At 39.9% G+C, this 16,520-nt stretch overlaps 1 protein-coding gene across 1 annotated transcript in view; it reads right to left on the reverse strand.

Moving 5' to 3' along the window:
* ZKSCAN8 (zinc finger with KRAB and SCAN domains 8) overlaps positions 1–11,134 on the reverse strand; it is a 30,001-nt gene extending 18,867 nt beyond the window's left edge. Inside the window, 3 exon segments of the mRNA XM_027524781.1 lie at positions 2,509–2,650; positions 3,298–3,809; positions 10,835–11,134. Of these exon segments, the coding sequence (XP_027380582.1) occupies positions 2,509–2,650; positions 3,298–3,714 (559 nt within the window). The 5' untranslated portion in view covers positions 3,715–3,809; positions 10,835–11,134.
* Between the last annotated feature and the right edge of the window lie 5,386 nt (positions 11,135–16,520).

Consider the following 16,520-nt stretch of genomic DNA (forward strand, 5'->3'; position numbering starts at 1 on the left):
GAGAAAGGAAGAATGCACAGAAGAACTATACAAAAAAGATCTTAATGACTCAGATAACCATGGTTGTGTGGTCATTTACCTAGACCTGACAACCTGGAGTGTGAAGTTAGGTGGGCCTTAGGTAGCATTACTACAAACAAAGCTAGTGGAGGTGATGGAATTCTAGTGAGCTATTTAAAATCCTAAAGGATGATGCTGTTAAAGTGTTACACTCAGTATGTCAGAAAATTTGGAAAACTCAGCAGTTGCCACAGGACTGGAAAAGGTCAGTTTTCATTCCAATCCCCAAGAAGAGCAATGCCAGAGAATGTTCAAATTACTGGACAATTGTGCTTATTTCGTATGCTAGTAAGGTAATGCTTCAAACTAGGCTTCAAAATCCTTCAAACTAGGCTTCAGCAGTATGTGAACCGAGAACTTATAGATATACAAGTTGGACTTAGAAAAGGCAGAGGAACCAGATATCAAATTGCCAACATTCACTGGATCATACAGAAAGCACAGGAATTCCAGAAAAACACCTATTTCTGCTTCCTTGACTATGTGAAAACCTTGGGCTGTGTGTATCCGGCAAGCTGTGGAAAATTCTTAAAGACATGGGAATACCAGACTATCTCACCTGTCTTCTCAGAAACCTGTATATGGGTCAAGAAGCAACAGTTACAATCTTACATGGAACAACTGACTGGTTCAAAATTGGGAAAGGAGTATAACAAGGCTGTATATTGTCATTGTTTATTTAACTTATATGCAGAGCACATCATCTGAAATGCCAGGCTGTATGAATCACAAGTTGGAATCAGGATTGCTGGGAGAAATATCAACAACCTCAGATATGCAGACGACACCACCCTTATGGCAGAAAGTGAAGAGGAACTAAAAAGCCTTTTGATGAAAGTGAAAGTGGAGAGTGAAAAAGTTGGCTTAAAGCTCAACATTCAGAAAATGAAGATCATGGCATCCAGTCCCATCACTTCATGGCAAACGGAAGGGAAAAAAGTAGAAGCAGTGACAGATTTTCTTTTCTTGGGCTCCAAAAATCACTGCAGATGGTGACTGCAGCCATGAAATTAAAAGATGGTTGCTCCTTGGAAGGAAAGCTATGACAAACCTAAACAACATATTAAAAAGCAAAGACCACTTTATTGACAATGGTCTGTATACTCAAAGCTATGGTTTTTCCAGTAGTCATGTATGGATGTGAGAGGTGGACCATAAAGAAGGCTGAGCGCCAAAGAATTGATGATTTCAAATTATGGTGCTGGAGAAGACTCTTCTAAGTCCCCTGGACTGCATGGAGATCAAACCAGTCAATTCTAAAGATCAACCCTGAACATTCACTGGAAGGACTGATGCTGAAGCTGAAACTCTAATACTTTGGCCACCTGATGTGAAAAGCCAACTCACTGGAAAAGACCCTGATGCTGGAAAAGACTGAAGGCAAAAGGAGGAGAAGGGGCAATAGAGGATGAGAGGGTAAGATGGCATCACTGACTCTATGGAGATGAATTTGAGCAAACTCCAGGAGATACTGAAGGACAGGGAAGCCTGGCATGCTGAACTCTATGGGGTCACAAAGAGTTGGACATGACTTAGCGACTGAACAACAATGATAGAAAATAATCACTTTAGCAATCATTGATTCAATGAAGGAGCATCAACAAATACTAAAACTAGTGTTTCAGCAACACAAGTTTGATGAAGACCAGGGTATTTACTGATACACAGACTCAACAGTATATCCCCAGAAATTACTTATTAATTACAAAGGGAAAAACAGTAACAAAAACCTAGCAAGGACAACCTTAAAAAAGTCATCGAAAAAAACACTACCAACAATAGACAAATTCCTGTCATATTCCTGAGAAGGATACAAAATCACTTGTGAGGTGTTCCTGCCAAATAGGCACAATTTGAATCTAAATAAGAGAAAACATCACACAAACTCAAATTGTTGTCATTCTACAAAATAATTGACTTGTACTCTTCACAAATTCAAGATTATGGAAGGCAAAGAAAGGCTGAGGAACTATTCCAAGTAAAAGGTGAGTAAAGAGACAGGATAACTATTTGCAAAGTGTGATCCTGGACTAGACTCTGGAAAAACTTTGGGACAGCTGGCAAAATATGAGTGTTTTATAACTGTGATCAATTCATTGTGGTATCTATGAAAATGCTCTTGTTTAAGAAAAGACATACTGAAGTACAAATAAAATGGCATGGGATACCAACAAAATCTAAAAATGCCTATGCCTATGCAGTAAATACACTGTGGTAACAGAAACATACGAAGCTATAAAATCCCCAAATTCTTTCATTTGTTCTTGAATTTACCACTGGGACTGACAGTCTGTATTTGAAGCTTAGATGAAATTTAAATCAGATCTTATGACCAGTCTGTAAACAGCAGATTCTAGTTCTTGGTTCAAGGAACTAGATAGGTGTCCTGAATGTACTTTCTTTCCTTTTCACTTCCTCCCTCCTCAGCAGTGAAATCTGGCTCCTCACCTCTATCATGTGGCCCTTGGAGAACTGCAGATTTGTGCTGCATTGCCACAGGTTGGAGCTGAGTATCTGGAGGCTCCGGTGCAGATTCTGAATGCATCAACTCCTCCCAGAGTACCCTATGTCCATGTGGACGAGCTGGGACCTAGAAACAAGACAGTTGCATTACAAGGAATCCCTCTGAGAAATGAAGTGAACAATGTAAGAAAAAGCACATCTAAAGGAATACATATGGGGGAAGGAAAAAGCAGAATCTTAATTACTTCAAAGGGGCAGTAAGGAACACAAACATGCTGATTCGCACAGAAAGGCATCATTTATGCTTAGCACTGAAGAAAAAGATTTCTGCTGATGCCCTCCTTGATGCACAAAATGCTGATACTTTGTACTCTCAAGAAAGGAGAAGAATGATAAACAGCAACTTAAAGCAGTACTCTTCAGCGGAAAAAATTTTTGATAAGAAACTAGGAAATCTGAGTTCTGGCCTCAGATCTATCTTTAGTTATTTGGTTGCCCCTGGAAAATAAGTTCTCTATGCATCAGTTTCCCATCTGGCAAACAGAACAATAATACAACTGCAGGGATGTTATGAGGATTAAAAAAAAATGGATTTATATCCTTTACAAGAATAAAAAGAACTCTATAGATAGAAGCCACGCCACAATATAACTATTTTCATTCTCCTATAACAAAACTCATGCTCAGCATTTATTCTCCCACTTTGTATCAACGTCCCTCCACCCAGCTCCCTGGACTCTCACAGTCACAGCATGCCCACCTCCTTCTACGTACCGGCCGTCCCAATATATCAATTTGCCTTTCCAAATCCTCCAGTAGGGTCACCACTTCCTCTCCATTCTCTAGCTGATGTTCCTTCACCAGAGTCTGGAGCTCCTCAGGCAGGATGGTCAAGAACTGCTCTAGCACCAGCAGCTCCAGGATCTGCTCCTTGGTGTTCAAATCTGGCCTCAGCCACTGATGGCAAAGTGCGCGGAGTTGGATCAGAGCTTCTCGGGGTCCTAGTGTCTCTTGGTAGCATAACTTCCTGAAGCGTAGGCGGAACAGCTCTTGGCCAGGAGGGTTATTTTCATGTAGACTTGATTCCTGGTCCCAACCATGATCTTCCTCTACCTTGACAATTACAAGGTCCTCTTCAGGAACCTGGTCTGGTGGGGATGGGGCTAAAGACTTTCTTGATTCTGCTGCCATTTAGGGCCAGAAAAGCTCAGGAGACTCGTTTCTACTATGTTTCTTTATCTTCTTAAGAGAAGAACCTTCTGAGGGCCTCTTCTTTAAGGGTACTTCTTTGGGGACAGAAAATGACAAATAGTGTAAAGGCAAGCCAAAGGTCACAATAATTTACTGAGATATCTTAACAAGTTCCCTACCATGACATGGATGTCATTTAAGTGATCCTCTCCAGAAATAACTCCTTGCCTTCTTAGCCTTCTGCCATGCCAATTCCATCTGGGAATTCCTTCTGCTTTCTCTCCTGGGGATGTGGAACATGGCTAAACAAAGTCAGGAAACCATGTAGACTGGGTCTAATTGAAATTCCATATTTAATCTCATCTGACACTCAGTGCTACTGATTTGATTCCTTTCAGCATTTGCTATACCAGCTATACTGTTTTGACACACTGCAGCTCTTAACCTGCCCCTCACTCTCAACATGAGACTAATTTCCACATAATATAGCTAAAGGTATTGTCAAGAAAGGTCCTAACACTTTCCTCTTCTCCACTTAACATTCCTTATCCCACATGTACTCCACCCCCAACCCCACTCCCAACCCCCTGGTCTCCACACTAACTTCCACTATGGACTTTATTTCAAGCTTTGTAAAGTCTTCTCTAGGGCACAGGTTCTGTACCTCTAAGGAACCTGAATGCCCTATCAACACTTGCAACCCCCAAACCTAGTCCCACAAACTAATGACACACAATGTTTTAGAAATAAAATTATACAGTATGTAGCCTTTTGAGTCTGGCATATCTTCTAGCATATTGTACTTGACTCATCAACGTTAGTATATGTATCAGTTTACTCCTTATATAGCACAGCATGGCAAGCATTCACCAGTGGACTTCCTATAACCATTTGCTTCAGTCGTGTCTGACTCTTTGCCACCCCAAGGACCATAGCCTGCCAAGCTCCTCTGTCCATGGGATTCTCCAGGCAAGAATACTGGAGTGGATTGCCATGCCCTCTTCTAGAGGATCTTCCCAACCCAGGGATAGAACCTGTGTCTCTTACGTCTCCTGCATTGGCAGGCGGGTTCTTTACCACTAATGCCACCTAACAAGCCCTCTTATTCCTTATATGGATAAATGTTCATCCATTCTCTAGTTTAGACTATCTCAGTTGCTTCCAGTTTTTGATGATTACCAATAAGGCCACTATAAGTATCTGCATATGAATTTTTGTGTGAACATTTCTCCTGGGTAAATATCCAGGAAAAAAAACTGCTGGGTCATAAGGTAAGTATATGGATAACTTTATGAGAGACTGCCCGACTGTTTCCCAAAGTTGCTATAATACTTTGCATTCCACTAGCAATATGTGAGAACTGCAATTGTTCTACATTCTGACCAGCATTTGAAACACACACATACACATATAGATAGACACATACACATAGATTTTGGTATTCTAAAAGACATAGTGGTATTTCATAAGGTTTTAATTTGCATTTCTCTACTGACTAATAATGCTGAGCATCCTTTCCTGTGCTTATTTGCCATTCATATAATTGGTCCTTCAATCCATGGGTTCCAACGTTCCTGGATTCAATCAATCATGGATCAAAGATATTTGGGGAGAAAAAATTCCAGAAAGTTCCAGAAGGTAAAACATAAATTTGCCACACATCACCAACTATTTACAAAGCATTTATATTTTATTAGGGATTGTAAGTAATCTAGAGATGATTTAAAGTATACAGGAGGATATGCATAGGTTATATGCAAAGACTATTATATTTTACATAAAGACTTGAGCATCAACAAATTTTAGTATCCAAGAGGGTCCTGGACCCAATTCCCCATGGATACCAAGAGACAACTGCATCCTCTTTGACTTTTTCCTATATTTAGAATTCGATTTTTAAAAATAATTGACTTTTGAGAATTCTTTACATATTTTGGATATAAGTCCTTTACGAAATATGTGACTTGCAAATATCTCCCCCTTTCCATTCTTTTAACAGTGCCTTTTTAAGAACAGAAATTCATAATTTTTTGAAATTTAATTTGTCAACTTTTAGGGATTGTACTATTGTTGTCATATCTAAGAAGTTTTTGCTTAATCCAAGGACACAAAGATTATAGTTTAAATTTTTACTTTTAGGTTTATAATCGCTTTTAAGTTAGTTTTTGTTCAGAGTTTGAAGTATGGATGGAGGTTCATATAGGTATCAAATTGTTGCAACACTATTTGCAGAAAAGATTAAACTTTACGTATTGAAGTATCTTACGTCTTTGTATCTTTGTCAAAAATCAATGGACTGTGTGTGTGGATCTCCTTCTGGAATCTCGATTTTGTTCCACTGATGTATATGTTATTCCTTTCGCCAATACAAACTGTCTTGACAGTTGTGGCTTTTTAAATCTTAAAATAAATTACTAAGAGTCCTGTAACTTTGTTGTTCATTTTCAGAATTATTTTAGTTTTTCTAGTTCTGTTGCCTTTTGGTATAAATTTTATAAATGTCTTCTAAAAAACAAAAAACAAAACTCCTGGAATAGGATTTGTGTTGATTCTATAGTTCAGTTGAGAGACAAGTGACATCTAAACAGTATTGCTTCCCATCTCATAAACATGGTATGTCTGTCTATTTATTTAAGTTTTCTAATTTCTTTCATTAGTACTCAAACTACCTATTCTCAAAGGACTGGATAAAATGCTTTCTTCTTTAAAATCCTTTCTTAATGATTCCAATTGGAAATGATTTCCCTCTTAGTCTACATATCTGTTACACAAGTATCACTTCAATGTTATTTTTGCCATAATTGTGTATTATTAGTTGCAAAGGAGTTTTGACTTTCTAACTTGATTCTATATTTCCTATGAGTAGAGATCTTTATCTTTTATCTTATTGATAGAATGGAAGAAGATTAGAGGACTATTATTTATAATACTCAACACAGACTGTATTTGTATTTGTTGAGCAGTTAAGTTTTACATATAACGCCTGAGTCTTTACACTTATTCAATGACAGGGGCCTGTTTCTTTGTGGGATATATATCTATGGCTTTCACCTTTGGTATCTGGCATCACTCTTGCCTGCAGTAGCAGTGGTAAGTGATCTTTCTGCCCTGTTATGCTTTTCTTCATGTTCCATAAAGCTGCTTATTGTGGGTTGAATTGTGTCCCTCCAAAAAAAAAAAAATGTTGAGGTACTAACCCTTGGTACTTGTGAATTTGACCTTATTTGGAAATAGACTCTTTGCCGTTTTAATCAAATTAAGATGAGGTTATATTGGAGTGAAAGTGAAAGTGAAGTCGCTCAGTCATCTCCGACTCTTTGCGACCCCATGGACTGTAGCCTACCAGGCTCTTCTGTCCATGGGATTTTCCAGGCAAGAGTACTGGAGTGGGTTGCCATTTCCCTCTCCAGGGGATTTTCCCAACCCAGGGATCAAACCCGGGTCTCTGGCATTGTAGGCAGACGCTTTTATATATTGGAATAGGGTGGCCCTTTAAGCCAATATGACTAGTATATTTATAATAAGAGAAAAGACATGGAGATTGACACATACAAAGAGAAGGCCATGTGAAGACAGAAGACAGTCATGTAACTAGGGCGGTAGAGATGGAGTTATGCAGTTTCAAGTCAAGGAACGCCAAGGATTGTCAGTAACGATCAGAAGTTAGGAGAGTATGACCCTGCTATCACACTGACCTTAGACTTTGGCCATCGTAACTATGGGGAATAAATTTCTGTGGAAGCCATCCAGTTTGTGGTACTATGTTATGGCAGCCCTATCAAACTAAATACACTGCTAGAGAGACTGTCTTAACACATACGTAATACAACTCACCTCCTTAAAATCTTTCAATAAGGAACTTAACTCTTCAGCATGGAATGTAAGGCCCTTTATGATATGTAAAACTGTCTTGCTTTATCTGCTATAAACTTTCCTTTACAGGGCTTCCCAGGTGGCTCAGAGGGTAAAAGCATCTGCCTACAATGTGGGAGACCCGGGTTCGATCCCTGGGTTGGGAAGATCCCTTGGAGAAGGAAATGGCAACCCATTCCAGTACTCTTGCCTGGAAAATCCCATGGACAGAGGAGACTGGTAGGCTACAGTCCATGGGGTTGCAAAGAGTCGGATATGACTGAGCTACTTCACTTGCACTTTTTTTTCTTTCTCCTTCATACAGCCTTTTCCAAATGTGGCCTTCTCCTATCCCCATTCTGCTGTAGAGCTCTTTAGCTCAGTGGTTCTCAATTCCTCCCATATCCCAGATATTTAGCAATGTCTGGAAACATTTGGGAAGGGATGCTACTAGTAGCTAGTAGGTAGAGGCCAGAGATGTGATTAAACATCCTACAATGTATAACATAATTCTCCATAAAAAGAATGATCTGGTTAAAAGTGTCAGTGTTATGGCTGATAAACCCTAGTGTTGCAGAAATCACTGAACTCTAACTTGAAAGTCTCAGCTTATCTATTACCTTTTAAATCAGGTCTTCCCTGTTGCCCCCACTCCTCAGCTGCCAACATCCCCCACCCTGGAAGATTCAGGTGCTCATTTTTGCCAAGTTATTTTTTGCAAGGTGTCCGCACAGGATTTATCACATTGTATAGAATATGTACTGCAAATGTCTGCCCATGGTCATGGTCTTTGTGACAGTGATCTTTTTCTTTGTATCTCTTTGTAACTTATATTACATATTTGTAGGCCAGAAAGATCACAATGGCAACACTGTGGACAAGGGCCTGGAGAAAATATAACTGAAGGCAGCACTGTAGAGAATAGAGAATAGCATAACTAAAGGAGGCATATCCAAAAGCAATTGGCAAGAAATGCTAATATCAAGATAAATTCACAGACCTGTAGTCCATCTAGGGAAAGAAGACGTCGGCACTTAGAAATCAGATTACATATTGTTACTGACATGAGTCTTCAAGTCAGTGTCTCTATCTTTCAGGCATCTGAGGCCAAGAGAGTAAGGTAGGGTTGGCTCAAAGTCTCTCAAACTAATGAAACACAGCGCTTCTTTCCATAAAAAAGCCCATACGCACAAAAGTTTACATTTTCAGTGTTCGTACATCAAACATCCTCCAAAGAACTCCAAGAAGGTTAAGAACCCCTATTTAGAGAATGTGGACAGAAAAGGAAGAGAATTTGAAAAATTATCTTTAAAATCAAGACAGACTGGTAACAACAGTTTGGTGAGGAAAGTACAGATGAAGAAACCAGGGAGCAAGAGATAAAATTAAATATGGTGATTAACAACAAAGGGTTTAATTCATAGATAATAACTTTACAGAGAAGTGGGGGAATTTTCTGGTATAGAGATTTGAGGGAAGAATGAAATCTCTGTCTTAGCAAAAGGCTGAGATTTTGTGGAGGGTTTGAGACAAGGGGTAAAGAGAGACACTTTTGTTTTGAACACACAGGACCAACATCCATGGTTTTTAAAATAATTCACTTAAAAAGTCAATAAAAATTTAATAAATCCATTACTATGGGACATGAATTCTAAGCTCTAATTGTTTTGAATGCATAGTCATAGTTTTAGGAAATTTAGACAAATTTCCTAAAGTCAAGGTTCATCTTTAACTACTGAACTACTGGCCACCTTCCACCTTATAATCAATACTCATTAATATTAGCTATAAAAAGTTTCAATGTTAAGTGTGCATCATTCAAGAACTTTACATTGTTGATATTAAAATAGTAGTATAGTACTAAACGATATTTTAAAAAGTCTCAACAGTGAAACTTATGGGAGTCATCTGTTAGGTTTGTTCATATTTCAAATCATATCAACCAACAAATCTTGTCCATTATCCGTTTGATTATTCTTTTTAGTAGCTCATTTTCCTGTTTTGGTCTCGTCCCTCTTTAATCAGACAGTTTTTGAAAGTTACAGCCTATAACCAAGTACAAAGATATGTACTACAAAATTAGTCCACTATAAATATAACACCTTCCTCTCAGTTTTGTGTATATGCCCCTGTACTTAAATTAAGTTGGTAAGCACCGTGTGGATAAAGACTGCTTCTTACATCCTCTTTTAAGAATACTTCATCAACTTTATTGATTTAGGAAATTAAAAAAATCTTTAAAGCTTCTTCTCATTTTTAATGCAATAATATTGTGAACTACTGAAGACATGTTTTAACACCATTACCTTTTTAATAGATGAAGAAAGAATGCTTTCTTCCTTTAGACTAATTTGTCTAATTTGGGATGTTTGGGAGCTGAAATAAAACCAAGCAAAGGTATTTTCCAGGCTTTAAAAATCAAGGTGAAGCAAACACTGTGTTTTATAGGTATCTCAAACTGTGTAAGTTGAATATTTTAACATCCACATTTTACACTTAACTACAGCAGAAATTCAAAATATGTATGCATTTGCTAAAACTATGATTACTGCATAAGTATACTTAACTTGAACTAATCAAACAACAGAAATATGTATTTTTTAGAGGTGGTAGTGACAAAAGTTATTCATGAGTCACCTGAATTTCAGAAATGGGGCCCCTCCTAAAGAGTTTTCAGGCATCTGCTTCAACTAGCTTTAATAAACAAAGTATTCTGAATAAGGTTGAATTTTATATTACCGCAAAGTTGTCAAAAACTGTTTCGTTGTACATTATCCAGTCAACACACTGTCATTTTCTGAATACACTACAGAAAGCAAAACAAACTAAGCAGGAAAAACAGGTTTCCAAGGACAACTGGGGTTTCCAAAAACAATATATATATATATATATATATTTTAATGACAATTGTGACGGAAATGCAAAACTGTTAAATAAAAACAATTCAAATAGTGGACAGTGGTCAATAAAAGATAACAAAGGGACAGTTTTCTACTTTAAGACAAATAAGACTGACTGCAAATAACACCACAAACGATTAGCGATGAAGAAAGCGTATCTTCACTGAAGGTTCCTTAGGAAAAAGTTTGGGCACGCGGACTCGGCCTGCGCTGGCAAGCAAAGCGACCCTTAACCGACCGAATCACCCCGGGGCGCAGACCTCGGCTCAGGGCCCCTCTCCAGACCCCTCAGGCTTGTCCTCAGCTGCGGCCTGGTCTGGCCACAAAGCGTTCCTGTTTCCTCCGGCCCAAGGCCGGACTGTACTCACCGTGAGTTCCAGGGGCGGCCCGCGGTGGGGAAGGATGCTACAAACGGTGGACAGACCCACAGGAACGGCTGCAAGAAGAGAGGTGCGAAAGCAGCAGCCGGCCCAGGACCCTCCAGCCCCTAACTTCCAGACGTGAAGAGGCACACCGCCGGCCAACATGCATGTTGCCCCAAGCCACTTCCGGGAGCTCTCTAGGAATCCTGGAGGTCTGAAAGCTCTATGGTCGGACCAATGAGCCAACTGGGCCACCACGCCCCTCACAACCGAACGCTAGGCCTCGCTGTCTTTTTGCGTCTACGCGTCGCAGGATTGCGCGCGGCTCTAAGGCGCCGGGAAAGTTGTGATAAATAACGGACTGTGGCGTCACTTCCGCCTCGCGCACTGGGGCCAACGACCCCGCTCCGCACACTCGCTGCGGACGTAAAGGTCCCCCGGAGAGCTGATCCGAGGGCTTGCGGAGGCCAGGGCTGGGAGCAGGCGGTAGCTGGGGTAGCGGTGGAGGATGCACGTCAAGGATCCTTATGATGCTAAGTAACTAGACTTGCGTTTGGCCGGGTTAGATATCCCTGCACTTTATTGTTCTCTCTCCATAAACATATCCAACCCTCCCACGTAGACTGCAAATTTCTTGAGGAATTCCAGTTTATCATGGTTCATAGAAAATATGAATTCTTTCGAGTCTTTACATATGTTCCACCCTTTCCTATTTTAATGAACTACAGTCTCTTACAAAATCTGCTTTGCAGTTTAGCTTTTTTAGTACTGAGTTAAGTTTAGGATTAACTTTAGGGGACTTCCCTGGTGGTTCAGACGGTAAAAGCATCTGCCTACAATTCAGGAGACTTGGGTTCAATCCCTGGGTTGGGAAGATCCCCTGGAGAAGGAAATGGCAACCCATTCCAGTATTCTTGCCTGGAAAATTCCATGGACGGAGGAGCCTGGCAGGCTACAGCCCATGGGGTCGCAAAGAGTCAGACACGACTGAGCGACTTCATTTAAGTTTAGGATTATGACGTAATCTATGACATAAACTTAAGTTGTAGACCCTATTTCCAATACCACAGATTTAGAAAAACCCCAATTCAAATCCATGTTCTTTCCTTATACACCCTTACAATTTTAACTTTTTAGACTACATAGGATTTGGGGGCGGTGGTTGTGGATGCTGGCCTAAAAAATCAAACAGCCAATTATTTTAACAGCAAAATGGGTTTGTGCAGGAAAAGCAGAGAATTGCTATTTGGGTCACGCAAAGCGTGGTGTTTCAGAGGCAAGATCAAGAAACAAAGGGAAGATCAACTTTATTAGTTTGGGGGAGGGCTGTCTTGAATAAAAGTTCGCTGGAGAAGAAGGAGGTTATGGCCGTTTCTTATTAGCTTCAAGCGGTGGTCAGTGCGTTGCCACTGGGGCAGGGAGGGCTCTTCTTAAAAGCAGGTGATGAAATTCCCTTGTGAAAAATGTCCTCTCGTATCAGAAGAAAAGTTATATTCTTGTCATAAATAAGTTGTGACAGACAGACTTTTATACAAAGAATTCCATATAAGCGGAAACGGACCTTGTTAAATATTTATTTTCCTTATTCTTACTGGTTATGCAGGCTGTAATACTAGTACATGGGTGAGAGCTCTCCTTCAGGGCTTCCTGACTCCATTTTAAAGGAGGTTTTCCTTGATTTATTTTCACATGAAAAATGTCTTACTTTTGTTGCTGTTTTGGTCCCCCGTTTTTATTCCTTTAACATTTTTTTCTAACTATCCATTTATGCTGGGTTTTCAGGTGCCCCTCCAATCTTCATCTTAATTTTCCCTCCTTATCTGATCCTGCTGATAGCCACCACCACCAATGTTTCTATCCAGTCTCCAACCTTAACTTAAAAATATCTTGTCTGTCCTCAAGACTAAGCCTTAGTAGTTTTGATTTGCTTGTAAGAGTTTTGTCAGCTAATCATCACAATAAAACAAATAACAATAAACACAGAAGTTACAGTGTTTCAACTCTTTCAAAACACTTTGGTTATTTCATAGTTTTTGCTTCCCACCAGAGATGAAAACTGAAAATAACTGTCAACAGATTAGAACTATGCTGTTTCGTTTTTACATTAAAAAACAATTTTTTAAAATAAAAGTTGTACACATAGGTAGTAGAAATGAAATAGTGTTGTAACCTAAGCAAAGATTTCTCATAAGGCACTAATAATAACAGATAAAATTGCTAAATTTGACTTCATCAAAATTTAAATTTTCTGCTCAGCAAAAAGCACCATTTAGAAATGAAAAATGGAATGGAAAATATTTAGGATGGAAATATTCCATTTAGAATGGAAAATATTTTTTCAATACATATTTCTGACAACTGGTATTCAGAATATATAAAGAACTCTTACAGCTCAATCATAAGAAAACAATGGTAAATAGGCAAAAGTTATGGACACACACTTTACCAAAGAAGATTTATGAATTATCAATAAGTTCATGAAAAGGTACTCAAAATCATTATTCATCAAGGGAATATAAAATTAAGACCACCACACATCGATTGAGTTCAGCTCAGTTGCTCCTTCTCCTCCTGCCCCCAATCCCTCCCAGCATCAGAGTCTTTTCCAATGAGTCAACATCCATTAGAATGACTAAAATGAAAATGACTGACAATACTGAGTGCTAAAAAGGATATAGGACAGCAAGGAAATCCAACCAGTCCATCCTAAAGGAAATCAGTCCTGAATATTCATTGGAAGGACTGATGCTGAAGCTGAAACTCCAATACTTTGGCCACCTGATGTGAAGAACTGACTCATTGGAAAAGACACTGAAGAAAGATTGAAGGTAGGAGAAGGGGACAACAGAGGATGAGATGGTTGGACGGCATCACTGACTCAATGGACATGAGTTTGAGTAAACTCCAGGAGTTGGTGATGGACAGGGAGGGCTGGCATGCTGCAGTCCATGGGGTCGCAAAGAGTCAGACACGACTGAGCAACTAAACTGAAGTGAGGATATGAAGCAACTGAACTCTTATACACTGCTAGTGAGAATGTAAAATGGTACAACTAGTTTGAAAAATAGCAATTTTTAATAAAGTTAAATAATGCCTACATTATAGCCCAGTAATTTCACCCCTGGGTGTTTTTACCTAAGACATAAAACCATAAGTCCATAGCAGCTTTATTCATAATTCATAATTATTCATAGTAGGCCCAAATTAGTTCATCAAAAGGAGAACAGAAAATCAAATACTGTTATGATCATACAACAGAAACTAAACTGATCATACAGTCAGAAACTGAAAGCAGCTACTGATAGATAAGGCTTTCCTGGTGGCTCAGATGGTAAAGAATCTGCCTGCAATGAGGGAGACCTGGGTTTAATCCCTGGGTTGGGAAGATCCCTTGGAGGAGGGCGTAGCAACCCACTCCAGTATTCTTGTCTGGACAATCCCCATGGAAAGAGGAGCCTGGTGGGCTATAGTCCAAGGGGTCACAAAGAGTCAGATACAACTCAGCAACTAAGTACAGCACTGATAGATGAACAACATGGATAAATCCAAAAATATTTGTTATGTTGGTTTATTTCTTTTTTTGGAGCAATGGACCAAAAAAAGTAGAACAACAGACAAAGGCAGATAGACCTTCCATTAGTCCAACACTCCTAAAGGAACCCTCCTCATCCTTCCTTTTGAGCCCTCTTGGCTTCCCTATTTTATACTTCCAGGCTCCTCCTTTTGGTTATACCCAGTGCAAAGTAGGGCTTGTACCCACCACCAATAAATGAAAGGGAATTCCATTGGGCATATACTCAAGGCTGAGTGACAATTATGTTATATGACAGTAAGTTCTGTTGTTTATGTCTTCCCATAATTCTATCTGTTATAATCAGATGCAGAATATTCATGAATCCTTAATTGGCTCCTAATGTCCTAAGGTTTCTCAAGAGGCAGGTCAGGTGGTCTGGTATTCCCATCTCTTTCAGAATTTTCCAGTTTTTTGTGATCCACACAGTCAAAGGCTTTGGCATAGTCAATAAAGCAGAAATAGATGTTTTTCTGGAACTCTCTTGCTTTTTCCATGATCCAGCGGATGTTGGCAATTTGATCTCTGGTTCCTCTGCCTTTTCTAAAACCAGCTTGAACATCTGGAAGTTCACGGTTCATGTATTGCTGCGGCCTGGCTTGGAGAATTTTGAGCATTACTTTACTAGCGTGTGAGATGAGTGCAATTGTGCGGTAGTTTGAGCATTCTTTGGCATTGGCTTTTTTGGGATTGGAATGAAAACGGAGCTTTTCCAGTCCTGTGGCCACTGCTGAGTTTTCCAAATTTGCTGACTTATTGAGTGCAGCACTTTCACAGCATCATCTTTCAGGATTTGAAATAGCTCAACTGGAATTCCATCACCTCCACTAGCTTTGTTCATAGAGATACTTTCTAAGGCCCACTTGACTTCACATTCCAGGATGTCTGGCTCTAGGTGAGTGATCACACCATCATGATTATCTTGGTCGTGACAGAACTGGACATGGAACAACAGACTGGTTCCAAATAGGAAAAGGAGTACGTCAAGGCTGTATATTGTCACCTTGCTTATTTAACTTATATGCAGAGTACATCATGAGAAACACTGGGCTGGAAGAAGCACAAGCTGGCATCAAGATTGCCGGGAGAAATATCAACAACCTCAGATATGCAGATGACACCACCCTTATGGCAGAAAGTGAAGAGGAACTAAAAAGCCTCTTGATGAAAGTGAAAGAGGAGAGTGAAAAAGTTGGCTTAAAGCTCAACATTCAGAAAAATAAGATCATGGCATCTGGTCCCATCACTTCATGGCAAATCGATGGGGAAACAGTGTCAGACTTTATTTTTTGGGGCTCCAAAATCACTGCAGATGGTGATTGCAGCCATGAAATTAAAAGACGCTTATTCCTTGGAAGGAAAGTTATGACCAACCTACATAGCATATTCAAAAGCAGAGACATTACCTTGCCAACAAAGGTCTGTCTAGTCAAGGCTATGGTTTTTCCAGTAGTCATGTATGGATGTGAGAGTTGGACTGTGAAGAAGGCTGAGCTCCGAAGAATTGATGCTTTTGAACTGTGTTGGAGAAGACTCTTGAGAGTCCCTTGGACTGCAAGGAGATCCAACCAGTCCATTGTAAAGGAGATCAGCCCTGGGTGTTCTTTGGAAGGAATGATGCTAAAGCTGAAACTCCAGTACTTTGGCCACCTCATGCGAAGAGTTGACTCATTGGAAAAGACGCTGATGCTGGGAGGGATTGGGGGCAGGAGGAAAAGGGGACTACAGCGGATGAGATGGCTGGATGGCATCACCGACTTGATAGATGTTGAGTTTGAGTGAATTCCGGGAGTTGGTGATGGACAGGGAGGTCTGGCGTGTTGCGATTCATGGGGTCGCAAAGAGTCCGACCTGACTGAGAGACTGAACTGAACTGAATGGCCTAAGGTTACTTGGGGAAGTCTCTGGTCATTTGTATCCACTGTGTACCTAGGACCCATGTACAGGAGTTGAAATGTCTCTGTGGTTATTTTGTAGCATATCTGTGAACTCTCCTGGATGTGTCTGGGATGGAGTTTAGAGATCAAATTGCATCCCTTTCAGCCAGGCCTCCCCTCCAGTTACTCATGTCTAACTTCCTACCTATCATGTTGAATAAAAGTAGCCTTGTGTGAGCATTTA

This window comes from Bos indicus x Bos taurus, chromosome 23 (genome assembly GCF_003369695.1).
Source record: "Bos indicus x Bos taurus breed Angus x Brahman F1 hybrid chromosome 23, Bos_hybrid_MaternalHap_v2.0, whole genome shotgun sequence".
Classification (NCBI taxonomy): Eukaryota; Metazoa; Chordata; class Mammalia; order Artiodactyla; family Bovidae; genus Bos; species Bos indicus x Bos taurus.